The following is an 18,383-nucleotide window of genomic DNA, read 5'->3' as shown; positions in this document are numbered from 1 at the left end:
AATGTTCTCTTGTTTGAAACTGATGTTATATCTATATTTCAAAGCCAAAGTTGCTGCCATGCAAAATGTGTTAACCCTTCATTGCATGCCGTGCCATACATGGCTAACACTGGACCATTGGCACAGACATAGCTATGTGAAGCTTGCTTTCCAGCCATGTACCTTTAGGTTTGGTCTCACTGCATTCGTCTTTTATAGCCCTGGGCCGACCAATGCTTTGTGAGTTCATTTGGTCGGTGGAAACTATGTGGAATCCAGTTATGTGTATGTGTGTGTGTACCTTTGTGCTTATATTTGTCCCCCACCGTCGCTTGACAACTGGTGCTTGTTTATTTATTATGTCCCTGCAACGTAACGATTCTGCAAAACAGACTGATAGAACAAGTACCAGACTGGAACCGATTTCTTCGACCAAACCTTTCAAAAACAATGTCCCAGCATGGCTGCGGTCCAATGACTAAAACAAATAAAAGGGAAATTAGTAGCGACTCCCTCATTGACAGATGGTAAATTTTCAGATTAACAATCGCACGATCTTCACTAGGGTGTTAGGGTCAGGGTTAGGGACGGAATTCTCTAACCCTAACACCCTAGTGAAAATCGTGCCGGTGTTAATCTGAAAATTTACCCTATATTTTACTGGCTGTATAAAGCAAAACTCAAGTGACGCAAGTTGTTTCTCTTTATCAATCATATTATATAACATTCGAAAAACATCCCCTCTTATTCTCCCTTCACCTAATTCTATATATACCTCTGTCAATTTAAGTGTTGCATTTGTTGATGTGCAGTGGTTAACTGCGCACGATGCAGTAGAGTATGACTAAATCATGATTCGAGGGATATTTGGTTGCTATTTCTAGCACGCTGAGTGTTCCCGGAGAAGCTTTCTAATTGGGTTCGCCCCTCCTTTTTTACTTGTTTTGCTTTTTCATCCATTAAAGAAACTAAAATGGTCGTACTTCCGGTTTTCTGTACTGTCACTTGTTGTTATTTAGCTCCAAATTTAACCGGACCTAGATTAAAGTTATTCCAGAAGTCACTATCCCATCTTTTTTATTCACACATAGTGTATCTAAGATTATATTAAACCATGAATCGTTTATGAAGACGTTAAGATGTTAGCTGAGTGAGATTTGGCTGCTATTTCTAGCAGAAACAACAGCAAAGCCGCTCTCTTCGTCGATTCATTTTGGTGGGTGAGAAATTAATGTATGTTTCACATGTTTTCCCAATGTTTTCCATTTCTCTGCGTGCGAATTTTTGTTTTGAGGTACTTCTACCATCTACTCGACTTCCTCTTTCGATGATAAACTATTTGGTTGTTCTCTTCATTTGTTTTAAGCACCCAAAAAACTTTCCAAACTCCGTATTGATCTTCTATCGGACTGTTTGTTTATTATTGTTTTTCTTTCTGTATTGACTATCTTCGTGTTTTTGTTCTTGCAATCTTCTATCGGACTGTTTGTTTATTATTGTTTTTCTTTCTGTATTGACTATCTTCATGTTTTTGTTCGTGCAACATCTATAGCATTATCTAATGCGTCTTTCTCCTCGACATTACAATATGATTACATTTTCTCCACGCTTCATAACGAGCATGGCCGAATACCAACCATGTGGAGTCTGTTTCGTTGGTTTCCAAATAACTTCGAGGCACCTAACCCCTTTCCTTCAAATTATTGGTCTTGTCCCTATGCCAGAAACTTATTATTTGGTATATTTCATTAACTGAATAACTTTTATTGTCTTACCTCACGACAGACCTTCTAAAAATTACAACCAAATTTCTCAGTAAATTGTTCTCTACTCTAGGCACAAGGCCCGAAATTTCTGGGTGGGGGGTCAGTACTCAACTAGTTCTTAATTTATCGACCCCGAAAGGATGAAAGGCAAAGTCGACCCCGGCGTAATTTGAACTCAGAACGTAAAGACAGATGAAATACTGCTAAGCATTTCGCGCAACGTGCTAACATTTCTTATTTCTTTATTTCCCACAAGGGGATAAACATAGAGGGGACAAACAAGGACAAACAAAGGGATTAAGTCGATTACATCGACTCCAGTGCGTAACTGGTACTTAATTTATCGACCCCGAAAAGATGAAAAGCAAAGTCGACCCCGGCGGAATTTGAACTCAGAACATAAAAAAACAGATGAAATCCCGATCAGCATTTCGCGCAGTGTGCTAACATTTCTGCCAGCTCGCAGCCGTCCGAATGTCTTAGTAAATTACCTTTTCTCAATACATAGCTACACTTTTTTAATGAAATTTTCTACAAATATTTCTTAGACAGTGTAGATTACTATTATATCAGAATTTGTTGTGGAAAAACATTTTCCGAGGGTAGGATGATGAGTTTCAGAAACTTCGCAAGAGCCACATTTCTTTCCTCATAACTTTCAGAAATATGGAAATTTCTACAAATACCTTTCAGATGGTTTAGATTATAATTATATCGAAATTTAATGTGAAAAAGAAACAAAAAAATTAGTGCATGCACACGCATACTGACACACGTCACAAATTTTTATCAAAATTTCAAGTTTCATTTACTTTTGCGTGCCCACCTTTTTTATTTATTTATTTATTTTTTGACCACTCTGAATTTCGATATAAACATAATCTACATCGTCTGAAAGTTATTTGTGAAAAATTTCAAGCAAAGAAATACCAATTTTGGTCAATATACAGTTTAAGTTCCGGTCACGAAAACAAGAAAAACAAAAAAAAGGGGGGGGGGGGGGTAGAAAACGAATATGAAAACAAAAATTTGCGCAAAGGAAGATTTGGCTGCTATTTCTTGCAGTTTGAGAGGCTCAGCTAGTGAGATTTATGTGATCAGTGCTCAAAAGTTCTGTAAGTCTGTATTTGTATGTATGTATTTAGGGAAAATATGGATAGAGATGGAAGTGGATTTATGGTTCTAGTGTGGAAAGATCAGACGAAGTGCTTATTGTGAGGTCTGAGAAGAGATGATAGGATTTGGGTGAAGAAGATATGCTGACATCTAGTTCAGTGAAGCAGAAGCTGATATTATAATGATACACGAAAGAGTACATTTAAACATGCAGTGGAAGGTCTTCAGAGAATGGTGAATCTTTAATTTTGTATTTTGTTCATGAGAGCAAACTCAAAACCATGATCGTGTGGATTCAGATTTGCTTGTTTTGCATGGCACCATGGACTTCTATAAGCCTTGAGTCACCTAAGTTCCCATGTTTAAAAGTTAAAGTTAAATACAGCTTGCAGGGAAAATCAGAATTTCTTTTTCATTTTTTCTGTATGAATATGAAAACATTGTGAGTGAGAAGTATTTGACCATTTCAACCAATCATAATTAAACAAATAATGGTACTTACCCTCATTAATTTCTCTTACAGATTATTGTGAAACATGGCTTATTTGCTTCTGAAGGGGGCACCATTACCATCAGAAATAAATGATGTTGTTGTGAAGAATTTGATTGACCAGTTTAATGAGGATATGACATGCAATGAAGAAAATATTGTCAATGAAATAGCCATTTTGGACTTCATTAACAGAATTTTCATAGCTGACCAAAGTTCTGATATTAAAACGTTGTTTATGAAACATGGCATTCTATTAAAAATAGAATCAGTTTTGGACAATTTGGAAGAACACAATGGCCATCTGTTTCCTCTCCTGTCAATGGCTTCTCTAAGTGTTCTCTACCATTTATCGACTGTGCCAAAAATCTGTTCTGCAATTTCTGCTAATCAAAGTTTTGTTCACCATCTCTTTTCGGCTCTTAAAAGGAATGAATCTGACTATACCAACAAATTTGCAGTGAGCTGCTTGTGCAATTTCACCTGGTTTGATCCTGATCTATGTAAGTTACACAATTTAAATGAAATTATCATCATCATCATTTAGCATCCACTTTTCCATTTTTGCATGAGACAGACAGAATTCGTTGAGGTAGATTTTCTTCAGTCAGATGCCCTTCTTGTCACCAACTCCTACCTGTTTCTAAACAAAGTAATATCCACCATGACCAAACAAGTTTTAATGGAAAATTGGAAACAACAGACGCTGTTTGCATGGTGGTGACATTTGTTTACGACAATCACAAGAAGTTAAGGCAAAAAGACAGTAACATGCACACACATTCACACACATATACATGTCTATATATTCGCATGTATACAACAGGCTTCTTTCAGTTTCTGTCTATCATATCTACTCAAATTTCGATCAACCTAGGTCGATAGTACAAGATACTTACCTTAGGTGGTACACAATAGATCCAAACCCAAGGCCATGTGGTCGGAAAGCAAATTTCTTACCACACAGTTGCACCTGCACTTACTGATGGAAAACTAATGTAAATAGGTTTGATGCAAGAATTAACCCTTTAGCATTCAGATTACTCTGAATTATGTTGTAGCTTCAAGATTTTGATAGTGTAATTGTTTGTTTTTAGAATGACATTGTAGGGTAGACATGAGAGGCCAGACCAAAATGAGTGATTTGGTAGACAGAAACTGTACTAATCTTGTCATTTTTGTTTGTCTTTGTGAATGTTTACATTTGCACTTGCCTTAAAAATCACTGAACTGTAGGCAGTGACATTTTATTAGCATTTCCGGAACCATGTGGTTGGTAAGCAAGCTACTTACCACACAGCCACTTCTGCGCCTATTTATTTATTTATTTATTTTTACTTACATTTTTTTTTAAAATTATAATTAATTTTTTTTCTTATACTAGGTTTATTGTTTGATAAACTTTCGGGAAGTGAAATTCTTTTAAAAACTGCAAAAGCTTCATCTCAACTTGTGAAGATTGATGTTCTCAAAATTTTCAGTAATTTTTGTTTGGAGACTAACTTAATCAAACACAGTGTAATAAATAATGCCGACATTTTAAAGTTTATAATTGGTAAGTAGATTTGTGTTGTTTCCTTTTAACTTCATCATCATCATCATCATTATATGTCCATTGTCCATGCTTGCATGGGTTGGACAGTTTGACCAGGGCTAGTAAATTGGAAGGCCGCATCAGACTCCAGTCTGATTTGGCGTGGTTTTCTAAAGCTGGATGCCCTTCCTAATACCAACCACTCCAAGAGTGTAATGGGTGCTTGTTGTACTGGGGGACTACATTGCACAATGTACCCTCCCTTTTTTCAAGCAATGATTTGATAGATATTTGATTGCTATTTCTAGGTGATCAAGCAACCTCATAGAGGCTCCCTCATTAGTTCAGTTTGTTATGTGCATGTGTATACGTTCATTGTCATTTTCATCGTTTACTATTTGCAATTGATTCTCCATATTAGCATTAACAATATACATTGACAATACAATGTCAATGTTTACCTAACAATTTGATTAAGGTAAGAATTTGATAACATAGTGTTTCAGAAACAATGAGACAATTGCTGATTGTTATTTTGTTTCAGTGTTGTGTCTGTTGACATAGTGTTTACAAGATACTAGTGTTTATTTTGTCTTATTACTGTGTGTGTCTTGATGGCACAGTGTATGAAAAACAGTCAATTACTAATGGTAACTGTATTTGATTACATACAAACTTGCTATTTACAAATTCCTGATGTCAGAAGTTGCACTAAGTTTATTGTCGTCTTATTTTTAGAGATTTGCAATGAATATTTGGAAAACAAACTCCACTTTGGCAATAAGGTGGACAGTTTACTAAAATATTGTATGCTCTATTTGAGCAATGCTATTTTCAAAAACAAAAGTATCAAGAAACACTTCTATATACTTGGAGGTAATTATATTTAATTTTAATTTTGCTTCATTCTATTTTATTTGTCTTACTTTTCTAAACCATTTTGTATGGTTAAGAGTTTTGCTTCCCAACCTCATGGTTTTAGGTTCGTTGCCACTGCTTGGCACCTTGGCAAGTGTCTTCTACTGTAGCCCCAGGCTGACCCAAGCCTAGTGGGTGGATACTTTAAATGGAAACTAAAAGAAGCCTAAAATGTGTGTGTGTGTGTGTTTTTCTCTCCTTGTCTTGACATCATGTGATAGCTGTGAGTGTCACATCATACAAGTGAGATATTTTGTTTCCAGTCTTCCGTGAAAACATGTCCGGCCAAAGGGAACTATTATCTTGTTTAGAAACATGTGAGATTAGTGACAAGAAGGGCCTCCATTCATAGAATATCTGTCTCAGCAAATTCTGTCTGTGTTGTGATGGTTAAGCTCCAAGTCAGCACTGACGAGACCTGTCATCAAAAGTGTTCAAGGTATGATCGTCCCCTCTTTTTCTTGTTCTACTAGGGACTACATTGCACAGTGCATCCTCCCTTTTTTCAAGCAGTGATATTTGGTTGCTATTTCTAGCTGATCAAGCAACCTCATAGAGGCTCCCTCATTAGTTCATTTTGTTATGTGCATGTGTATACATGCATTGTCATTTTCATCATTTGCTACTGGCAACTGCTTCTCTATACTAATACATTAACAATATACATTGACAATACAGTGTCAATGTATACGTGGACTATGAATGAAATTTGGTACAAAGCCACCTCCCTCAATACAACTCCCCCTTCCAGTCAAGGAATCTTTGTCTTGCAAGCTACTTGTTGACCCTACCAGTGCTGATGCCATGTAAAAAGTACCCAGTACACTTTGTAAGGTGGTTGGCATTAAGAAGGGCATCCAGCCATAGAAACAATGCCAAAGCAGACAAAGAGAATTGGTGCAGTTCTTTGGCTTGCTAGTTCCTATCAAACTGTCCAACCCATGCAAGTATTGAAAACAAACTTTGAAAAAGGATGATGATGATGAGGGAAGGTAGCTTCTATATGGTTCCCTATTCTGCTGCACACAACAGCAGATATTCCTTAAATTACCCCCTACTGTCCTAAAAACAAACGGAAAGGGCACAATCATCTCATTTTGACAGAGACTATTATATGTATGGTGGAGGCACAATGGCCCAGTGGTTAGGGCAGCGGACTCGCGGTTTGGATTCCCAGACTGGGTGTTGTGAGTGTTTATTGAGCGAAAACACCTAAAGCTCCACGAGGCTCCGGCAGGGGATGGTGGCGAACCCTGCTGTACTCTTTCACCACAACTTTCTCTCACTCTTACTTCCTGTTTCTGTTGTGCCTGTAATTCAAAGGGTCAGCCTTGTCACACTGTGTCACGCTGAATATCCCCGAGAACTACATTAAGGGTACACGTGTCTGTGGAGTGCTCAGCCACTTGCACGTTAATGAACGAAGGTCTGTGTAATTGACTAAACACTTGCAGATGATCCTAAGTTCAATGACTGAAACCAGTTAAAAACTACAAGAACATTTATTATGTGAGTTTTAAGCCATTTCTTGACTGAAGTTTCTATTTCTTTCTTTCCATTCTGAAGGCACGAAGATGATTGCCAGACTTCTTTATTTGTGCCCAGCTTCTATGCTTTGTAGACCATTCATACAACATGTGGTGAAGCATTTGATATACTTGAAGAAAACGGACTCTAGTCAAAATATACAAAAAGAAAAAGTGTAAATATACTTTGTTTCATCAATCACTTTATGATTGTACAGTTTTTAAAGTTTTTTTTTGTATATTTTTATTTTCTATTGTTTTTTAAGAAGACACTTGTGCAATGTGCTGCACTTTGGATTAAACTTGAAAACCATAGGGCTGAAAAGTGAACTTCTTAGACACACAGCCAAGCCTGTCAAGTCAGTAGAGAGAGTTGAATAGAAGTTTTTATATGAAATTGTTAATGATGTCAATCACTAAATAATTGTCCCAGATACATGCAAAGAGAAGAGGAAGCCGAAGAATGACCACTAACATAAAAAATACCTTCATATTTTGGAGGGCGAACAGGTTAACGATGTATTGATCATGAAATGATGAAAACCAAAGTCAACCTCAGTGATGTAAGCTTGCTACAACTGCTACTGCCTCTTCTTTCTGTCATCTCCATCATGGTTTCTTGCTATACTGAGGATGGTGATTGGGCAGTGATGACTTGGTAACTCAGCTCACATACTATTACAGCACTGGCACACTATTACATTCAGTCCCTTCCCTATTTGCCTCCCCCCGCCACCACCTCCCACTAAATTAACTATTTCTGATCGGCTCTCACAGAATTGATTCTTTCTGTTACAGAGAACTGATATATGCCTTGAAAACTTGTACTTATATTTGTTTCGTCATCAACTGTCAACAGAAATATAAAATATAGAGCTATCCTATTATATATTTTCAGACATCAGTATACCAAAACTTATCTTCCTGCATTAAAAACTGTGGAAGAAAATTTAGCTGATTTTAGACTATACGTAAGTTATACTTTGTCTACCTTTTTCATCCTAATGGCCTATGAAAGTGTTACAAATAAAGGAAGGCTCGATATGTGAAATATGATTTTTATGATTTTCAGTTTGAATCCTTCTGGGGTTGACTTCACCTTTTTTTATATGAGCGGATACAAAGTTTAATTCATGTTCAAAGTTTTACAAAGTCATCATCATCATCATCATCATCATCATCATTTAACGTCCGCTTTCCATGCTAGCATGGGTTGGACGATTTGACTGAGGACTGGTGAACCAGGTGGCTACACCAGGCTCCAATCTGATTTGGCAGAGTTTCTACAGCTGGATGCCCTTCCTAACACCAACCACTCTGAGAGTGTAGTGGGTGCTTTTACGTGCCACCAGCATGAATCCCTTTTATTTTTAGGACCTTCAAATCTACCATCTTTCTCTTTTTACCTTCTTATTTGTTTCCGTCCTTAGACTGGCCATGATGAGGCTCCGCTTTGATGGACTTAGTCAATCAAATCAAACCTAGTACTTATATTTAAACCCTCTCCGCCACCATCCAATAGTAACTTAAATTTGTTCCTCTCAACTTACTTTCCTCCCTCATCCCCTACTTAGAACCATCTCACTTCAATTCTCTCTCAGTTATAGGGGTCACTTTAGGCCCTTAGCCTTGTAAGTTATGAAGTGATCTTCACAAAAACTGCACCCAGTATACTCTGAAAAGTCGTTGGTGTTAGGAAGGACATCCAATTGAAGAAACCATGCCAAAGTAGCTATTAGAGCATGATGCAGTCCTCCAACTTCTCAGATTCTGCCAAAATGTCCAACCTATGCCAGCATGGAATCCAGACATTTAATCATGATGTAATGATGATGATGATTTCAAGCTAAATATTCTTACCATTTTATATCAACTACCTATTTGTTATTTGTTATTTGTTATAGCCTGGTTTTCATGTCTGTTCCTTGTAGGATGGCTGTGGTGAAGACCCTGAAATGAAATGTACAAACTCTCTGAAGAAATCAAGTAATTTATAATTGGCTTGTTTTTATCAACAACTTCTTAAAGAACCACACATAACTTAGTCTGTAGAGTAATGGATAACCAGCTTAGGAACCAGTGGTTTTGATTTTTCTTATCAGCACTGTGCTGTATCCATCTATGACAAATTGAAGATGGGTTAGCTTTTCATCCCTTTAAGTTGCTGTTTGTTTTTTTCTCTTGAGGTGTGCTGCAGTCTTTTGTTGTATTACTGCTTGTATTGTGTGTTAAGTGTGCAATGCATTGGTTATCTAACTTGCTGGTGGAAGTTTATTTCACTGGGTAATTGCGGTATAGAGTGTGGCTTGTGTTTGTGACCTGTTTTGTTTAGGTTATACTATTGAATTGATAGTGTCTTATGTAGACTGTGGGCTGTTCCTAGCAGGGCTATTTTTTGGATAGTGTGTAGTGTTGAGGATCCAGGTATAGCTTTTGTTTGTTTTTTATCATGCCCAATGCTCCAATTATTATTGTTTTTATTTTTATTAAGACAGATATGATTTAAGGGAGAAGCCTTTTAAACTACAGGATGGATGTTATCAATATGGTATGTGCACATTTTATATATTTAATACATTTTTTTCTGTATATTGTCTGCTTTTATATAGTTTCTTTGCCTGTATTGTTTTTCATGGACAATTTCGACATTAGTATGAATTGTGGGTATCTGATCTTTTACATGCAAATACATCTCATCACTCATATTTATCACACGTGTCATTTAAGTCGTACATATTTACATATTTGTGTTTTATAACCATGTCTATTTAGGACAACTAGAGTTATGTCTAGTCAAGAGTGGATTAGAGTTCACAATACAGTACTTATACCAAGATTTGAACTTCTGACTCGTTGATTTGTAGTCTAAAATTTCAGCATATCAGTCACTCATCCAATTACACCATGTTTTGTCCAAATGATAAATTTTTTTCCTGTTTTTGCTTTAATTGCTAATTAGGGGAAGTGGAAAAAAATATCCACAACCTTTTTTAGATCTTCTCAGACTAAGAGAAAACTAGATGAAGACACTGAAGTCAATGTTAGTGTTCCATCTGAATAATTGCTGGTCATTGGTTGTATGGAAGAAAGATGTGGGAATTACCAAGAAAGGCAGTTCTCTCCTCAGAGAGTCATCTCTCTTGCACTACCTTCTCTGTGTTATTCATTCCCCAAAATAACATTCTGTGGAAGCTCAGACTGAATATCTAACCACACCATCACATCTACCCAGCTATTCCTAGAAGTTGGAATGGCGATAGTGACTACACCACATCTTCCAATTTATCAAAGAAATTGTATTTTATGAGGATTAGGATTTAAAGCACATTCATCATCATCATCATCATCATCATTAATTTATATTTTACTTGTCAGGATGGGTTGGACAGGTTATCTTGGTCCATGTTGGTTCTTATTGAGGGTTACTATTCACCTAGAAGAATTCGAAGTTTACATCTCATACATTCCATTTTTGGTAAGGTTTCTATGGTTGCACACCCTTCCTGACACCGAACTCGATACAGAGTGCATTGGCTGCATTGTATCATGACACCATCACGATAGAAACTTTCATGTTCTCTTGATCTTGCATTGTTTCCATTCATTCTCAAACCATTTTACTCAGTGTACCAGATGCATTTTATCATAGCACCAGCTCTAATAAGGTTGTCTTGCACTCTGCAGTACTAAAGAGTCTTCACTACTCTACGTTGTCTCTATTCATTCAAGGCAACATGACCAAGAGGATAAACAGAAGAAAGGGAGACCTGATAAAAATGGAACTAAGGCACAAAAAAAAAATCATTTCAGTCAACTGTACCCCTTTGTTTATGGCTATTTTCCAGCTATACTCTATTTAACTGTATTTCAAGTAAAAGACACAATGTCTTTTTATATTTGTTGAAGACTTATTGGGGCAAGTAAAAGCGAAATCGGGATAGCACCTGTGCCCAGCATCGCCTTTCTGGCACTTGTGCCCGTGACATGTTTAAGGATTTTCAAGCGAGATCGTTGCCAGTGCCCCTGGACTGGCTCTTGTGCGGATGGCACATAGAACACACCATTTTGAGCGTGGCCGTTGCCAGTACCGCCTGACTGACCTTCGTGCCGGTGGCACGTAAAAGCACCCACTACACTCTCTGAGTGGTTGGCGTTAAGAAGGGCATCCAGCTGTAGAAACTCTGCCAGATCAGATTGGAGCCTGGTGTAGCCATCTGGTTCACCAGTCCTCAGTCAAATCATCCAACCCATGCTAGCATGGAAAGCGGACGTTAAATGATGATGATGATGATGATGATTCAAAGGATGGCAGAACAGCATAAATAGCAGACATAATGGCTAAATGACTTTTAGCATTTACTAATGTCTCAAGGCACTCTGAGTTGAAAAACTGCCAAGGTCAGTCTTTACTTTCATTTTTCCCATAGCTCATTAAATAAACATCAGGCATTCACTGATTGACTTTCAGTCTTCTGTGATTGGTTAAATGAATACTAACCATTTACTGGGTTGCCTTTTTTTTTTTTTGTGGTGGTTAATTAGATAAATACAAAGCATGTGCTGAACATCATTTCAGTAAATTGCCCCATTCCTGCTGTCTTATATATTTATGTGTTCTTGTATCAATGCATGTCTTGTAATAATTTTCATCACAATTCCAGGTGCTGAAGTGCCTTTCATCGAAGATACAACTCATGCAATTCTACGAGCAAACAAAACAAATTGGATGAATGAAGTAGGTCAAACTGTCTGTGGAATGTTAAATTCTCGTAAGCTTTTACGTTTGTTTATTTCTTCTTTTCTTTTTTTCTCTTATCCTCCCCACAACTCTATCTCTCCTCTCCCTCTTTCTAAACAAATTTGTGTATGTGTGTTTACATGTACCGTCTTCATCATCATCATCACCATTTAACATCATCATCATCATCATCATCGTTTAATGTCCGCTTTCCATGCTAGCATGGGTTGGACGATTTGACTGAGGACTGGTGAACCAGATGGCTACACCAGGCTCCAATCTGATTTGGCAGAGTTTCTACAGCTGGATGCCCTTCCTAACACCAACCACTCCGAGAGTGTAGTGGGTGCTTTTACGTGCCACCGGCACGAAGGCCAGTCAGGCAGTACTGGCAACGGCCACGCTCAAAATGGTGTATTTTACGAGCCGACAAGAGCACTCAGAGAGCACAAACCTCCACCAAGGCAACACCAATGTCCTCTCAACAATTAACCAGAGATGATTTTTAAAATGAGAATATCTGAAATAAACTCAACTGCTCTCACAAACGAGAATACTAAAAATGAACCCGACCGCTCTCAAAAATTAAGTAAAAAAAAAAAAAACAGGAAAAATAATCCAGAATCCTTGTCTGGTACTGGATTGATCCCAAAATCTAATCAGTTCGTGCCAGTCACGAGGTCAAATATCCTTGAAAGTTGCATCTGAATCCATCTGGCGGTTCTTGAGATATCTTGTCCACATACAAACAAACAATACTTCCACCTTTGCTAAGGCGGAGGTAATGAGTCTATACATGTTGATTGTTGTGTAGCACAACAAACAACGAGCAAGATTTGTATAGACTCACATTTCTTGACTCCGTTTTACTTCTGATGATGGGCCTTTGTGCCCGAAATATATAAAGGTTACTAAACTCTTCCCTTTTTGCATTGTATGAAACTCTCCGTCTTCTTTGTCTTGTTATTTTAGTTCTGTACCACAATGCTTTTCTGATATATATATATATGTGTGTGTGTTTGTGTATATTCCTTACAGGAAGAAATTGTACATTGTATTTTGGAATCAGTGATGCTTATAAAGTTGTTGGTGTGCATTTATCTAGAGAAGAAAAAGACAAATTTCGCCTACACTGTGATCAGATATTCACTCAGATGATAAAACCTTTGATCATATCAAATATAACTGTAGACTTCAAACCAGTTCTTAATGCTAAGAAAATGTCTTCAGATTTGCATATTATTGGTACGTATGTATATTGTTGCTGCTGCTGTTGTTGTTGTTTATACACTCAAGGTAATCCTGAATGATCTGACCAATAATAAAAATATTCCAGTCAGTTTTTCCCCTTTTTAGCCGTAATGTACTTCATACTATATTATCTATATTAAGTTGTAATGTAGGGAAACTAGTTGCTACTTCTAGTGCATCAAGCGACTGAATATAGGTTCCTTCATTGATTTGACACTTGTTGATGTTGTTTTAACACCAGGTCAACTTTGAACCACCAGACCTATAATCAAATGCATTTCAACCATGACAATCCTCTCTGAAAAGTTGTGACAGTCCAGAGCATTGAGAAGAGAGACAGTTGATTTATCCTCATTTGAGAATGATCTGTCACCACTACAGATTCTTATGTGATTGGGTTATCTTCATCTTAGAGGTTTCTTGTGTAGAAGTTGATGACTTGTTGTTTTGTCTGGAGTCAGTTCTGATTGAGTAAACCTTTGATCTTCTCAGTGGTCAAAAACATTCCAACTGTGACCATCCTGTTTGTTTGTATTTCTGGGACTTCATTGTTCAATGTGGCCTTCCTTTTTTAAAGAAATGGGATGTGATCTGAGGGAATTTGTCTGCTACTTCTAACAGATCAAATGGTTGCATATTGGCTCACATTGGCTCATTAGGAGAGGATGTGAGCTGTATAATGAACTTCTCTCTGCATTAAGCAATTGAGTGATATATATTTCTCTCTCTCTCTCTCTGGATAGAATATGAATGTAGTGGGAAGTTGTTTTTGCTCTTGAGAGTTCTCAAACAGGTAATTATTTGGTTCAGTGGATTGTTAGAATTTTTTGAGCATCTGACAAATTGCCTTACGTGTGCTGACGTCACTTAAGAAACACCTGTGCTGGTTTCATGTATAAAGCACTTATGCTTGTACAATGTAAAAAGCTCCCATACCAATGCCACATAAAAAGCATGCAGTACATTTTGTAAAGTGGTTGGCATTAGAAAAAGCATCCAGCTGTAGAAACGACACCAAAACAGACAGTTGAAGCCTGGTGCAGCTCTCTGACATACCAGCTCCTGTCAAAACATCCAACCCATGCCAGTATGGAATATAGGCTTTAAATGCTGATAACATTCCAAGTTCAAAATCATCATCATCATTTCACATCCCTTTCCATGCTCCAGTCTGATGTGGCGAGGTTTCTACAGCTGGATGCCCTTCCTAATGCCAACCACTCCAAGAGTGTAGTGGGTGCTTTTTATGTGCCACCGGCATGAGGGTCAGTCAGGTGGTACTGGCTTCAACCACACCTGAATGGTGCTTTTTACATGCCACCATCACAGGAGCCAGTCAGGCGGCACTGGTAACGACTACGCTGAAATGGTGCTTTTTACATGCCACCAGCACAGGACCAGTCAGGTAGCACTAGCATCAACCACCTCAAATGGTGCTTATGTGCCACCGGTATAAGTGCCAGTCAGTTAGTACTGGCATCGGCCATGACAATGTTATATGAATATTGAAAAGTTGTCTCAACTCCTAAGTTAAGGTTAATACTCCTAAAAGTTTGCATCATTTGCTACCAGCTTTCAAATGTAATAACCATAGAATTGTTATTTTTCTTTTATGACAGAAATCTCCACGTTTGCACAGGAAAGTTTCTATTCTTTTAAAGGCAAGAGTTATTTTCGGCACAATGGTGAAACCCAGCTTGTTGGAGCTGAGGTGAGTTACAGCATCTATTCAATTGAAACTCGATTCATGATAAATCTAAGAATTTGGTGCATCTAGACTGAGAGAAAGGGATAAATTAGTGGGGTCATGTAATTAATGTTCAGCTTGAGCTGCTATAGTTGGTGTTTTATAGGGAGACATGGAGAAGGTATGAAAATTCCAGACCCATTTTAAATAGAAAGGATTGAGAAGGTATTGAATACAAAATCTATGAGGTTGAAATTCAGTGAAACAAGTTGATGGGAGGCAACTGCATCATGTAGGTTTGGATGAGGGTTGTACAAAGTTGGCAAATTTAGAAAAGCAAAGTCTAATGTAGTAACAATAGCTACTGAGCTGCTGAGACCCCCTTCGGTCATGACTGACCATGGGTTTGCACCTAGAAAGTTCCCCTCCGAGGCACAAGTCCAGGCAAGGTTGTTTATGGGAGACCAGCAGTCGCCCATGCATACCAGCCTCCCCTCTCCACGCCATTTCTACAGCTGAGTGAACTGGAACAACATGAAATAAGTGTTTTGCTCAAGAACACAACACGCAGCCCGGTCCAAGATTCAAACTCACAACCTCACGGTCGTTTATTATTTTTAAAAATTCATTCAAACAAAGGCAGTGTATTTCAACAAAAATATAATAACAAATTGGTTACTGGGTTATTGGACGACCATTAAAAGACATTCTTCTTCATACAGTGTTGTGGGCAAGTGAGCCTGTCGGAATACATCCTACTTCAGGTTGTTCACTGATTTACAATCATGGGGAGTAAAGGAAAGGAAATTACTCACCCAGTTTCTTTCCAGCATTCATACATCCTCTATATTCAGTGCCCATGTTTCGCTTCCATACAACATTGTACTTTGTACACAAGCACCACACAATCTGCCCTTTGAAACCAGAAGTAATAACTCCGTGATTTTTTTCCACTCTGACTATTATGCTTTCATAACATTTTCCTCCATAGAAATTTATTCACCTAGGTAACAGAAACTGTCAATATTTCAGTTCTATTAAAACACTTTTGTTTGAAACAAGAAACAATTATTCATCCTCTTTGACCACAGTAACAGTTGCTAGTCAACTGAAATTTATTTTATGACTTAATCATAAGAAAGAGCTGTAGCTATGACATTTACTAGTCCTAGTGGGATGACGTGGTTTAAATTCAGCTTAAACAGCTGTAAGTTAATGTCTGCAGGGAGATGAGGGAATCTATCTACACATGAGAGAGAATTGTGCAAAAACGCAAGTGTGATTCCTATTTGAATTTCATTTCGTTGTTTATTTGATGTAGGTTTTGCATGTTAAAGTTTAAATCTTGAATAAACTTAAAACAATATTGAAGCTTCATGTAAATTTGATTTATTGTTAAACTCGACTACAGATGCTGCGACTAATGGTTATTGGTGCTGAGTTAGAGAAATGGAAACTTGAGGAAAAGAAATGGAAGGATGAGCTTGATAGATTAACCGCTATTCAAGCGAGGACAAATTATAAAAACCCAATGTCCCCAGTTTGACTGCTGGAACTAGAAGGACTCTCATTGTAAGGACTTACATGCACAAATTAACAAGAAAAATGTGACAGAATTTGTGATATTGAGGGCTTGAATGCATAACAAGATAAGACGTGTAAGATTTAATATGTAAGACGAAAGTTGTAACATGACGGTCATTAAATGAATCCTGTAACATAATAAACAAAAGATGACACTTGTAACATGGTAAGTGTAACATATAACCTGTGTCACAGGTTCCTTACATAAAATATGTAACAGATTTGCTACATGGAATGCTACATAAGACATACTGTACAATATATAACCAGTACAACATAACAGACATAATGAGTAAGGCTCTATATGTGTGTGTGTATATATATATATGGGTAAAGATATGGCCAGTCTATGGGGTTATCCTGGGTTTCATATCCATAAAGTGCTCAGCTTTACAGCATTTCTTCAGACCCTAAAACCTATTTGCCTATGGCCTCTCTAGCAAGTCTTGCTAGAGAGGCCATAGGCTAACAGTTTTAGGGTCTGAAGAAATTCTGTAAAGCTGAGCACTTTATGGACGTGAAACATAGGCTAACCCCATATACAAAGCCATATCTATCTTTATTTATATACTCTGCTGCTCTATAACTGAGACTGTGCTTCTCTTTTGGATTTATGATTTACTGAAGATATTCATATATGTTTCATACATATACATATATATATATATATATATATATATATATATATATTGAACATAGAAAATGTAACATGTTATGTAACTATACTTTGCATAGCATGTAGCAAGTAATACAAACAGTGCTATGTAAAGCTTCTGACAGAAAATGTGTAACTGACGACTTAACATAATATGGAACATGTGTAACATAGGAGGTGTTATGTAAAGGTTGCAACACAAATATAACACGGAATCTTGAATACATAAACAGTATTTGAAAGTTGCTATAAACTATCATTCAAAAAGAACCTGAAATTATCAGGTTTTGTTTCTCATACATTTCAAAGTTTTGTTTTGCATATCATAGATTAAAATTTTTAAAAACATAAACAGTTTTTTTTGGCTTTTATTATTGTTACTACTACTACTATTACCACTACTGTTATATATATATATTGATATGCTGGAGGAAAATGTTAGATGCTGTGGTTAGTTGAAGGGAGAAGAGGTGGGAGTGAGAGAAAGAGAGAGAGTAGAAAGTGGTCAGTGGTGAGAGCTTGGAGGAAAGGCTCAATTGCTATTATAGTATGTGGTTAAATAGTTGAAGAAAGAGGTAGATGGCAAAGAGAAAATTGAACACAGGGGAGATGTATATTTGAAAGAAGTAAAAAGAGAGAGTGATAATGTGTTTACTGAAAGGAACAACAAAGAGAGTTAGTCCAGCGGCACTGGCAACGACCTCGCTCAAATGGTGCTTTTTACATACCACCAGCACGGAAGCCAGACAGCTGCTCTGGCAATGATCCTGCTTCGATGGTGCTGTTAGCGCTCCACTGGCACAGGTGCCAGTCATCGAATTCATATATATATATATAAATGGGCGAGCACTTATAAACAACGTTATATCACTTATAAATGATGTTATATAAATACAAACATATTTGAATAATATGTGTGTGTGTCTCTAATGGAAAAATGAAGTGGAATATGGAAACAACTAAAAGAAAAGGACAATTAGACATGAAACATCCCTCATCAGCAATGGAGGCCAGAATCAGCTTAGTTTCAGCATTTTTGAAACCTAAAATCTTTAAATTCCATGATACTACTTCTTTTGTTGCACCAGTAATAGTTTATATCACTGAGGTGGCAGATGTTACAAAGGAAATGACCTAGA

General features: G+C 37.2%; 1 protein-coding gene across 6 annotated transcripts; it reads left to right on the top strand.

The window, feature by feature from the left end:
- Positions 1-618: 618 nt before the first annotated feature.
- Positions 619-17,596, top strand: LOC106871329 (uncharacterized). 6 transcript variants are annotated; one of them, XM_014917721.3, is made up of 12 exons: positions 623-1,212; positions 3,385-3,854; positions 4,736-4,906; positions 5,624-5,761; positions 7,370-7,505; positions 8,228-8,300; positions 9,261-9,315; positions 9,821-9,877; positions 11,991-12,098; positions 13,106-13,312; positions 14,938-15,029; positions 16,417-17,596. In XM_014917721.3, exons 2-12 carry the CDS (start codon positions 3,398-3,400, stop codon positions 16,549-16,551), a joined length of 1,629 nt encoding a protein of 542 aa, XP_014773207.1. In that variant the 5' UTR covers positions 623-1,212; positions 3,385-3,397; the 3' UTR covers positions 16,552-17,596. The 6 variants fall into 6 exon arrangements, with proteins under 6 accessions (XP_014773209.1, XP_014773208.1, XP_014773207.1 ...); XM_014917720.3 differs by having other exon boundaries at positions 623-1,273; XM_014917719.3 differs by having other exon boundaries at positions 625-1,195.
- The last annotated feature ends 787 nt before the right edge of the window (positions 17,597-18,383 follow it).

This window comes from Octopus bimaculoides, chromosome 10 (genome assembly GCF_046866305.1).
Source record: "Octopus bimaculoides isolate indiv1 chromosome 10, ASM4686630v1, whole genome shotgun sequence".
In the NCBI taxonomy this organism is placed as follows: domain Eukaryota; kingdom Metazoa; phylum Mollusca; class Cephalopoda; order Octopoda; family Octopodidae; genus Octopus; species Octopus bimaculoides.
This window is presented reverse-complemented; position numbering and strand designations above follow the sequence as displayed.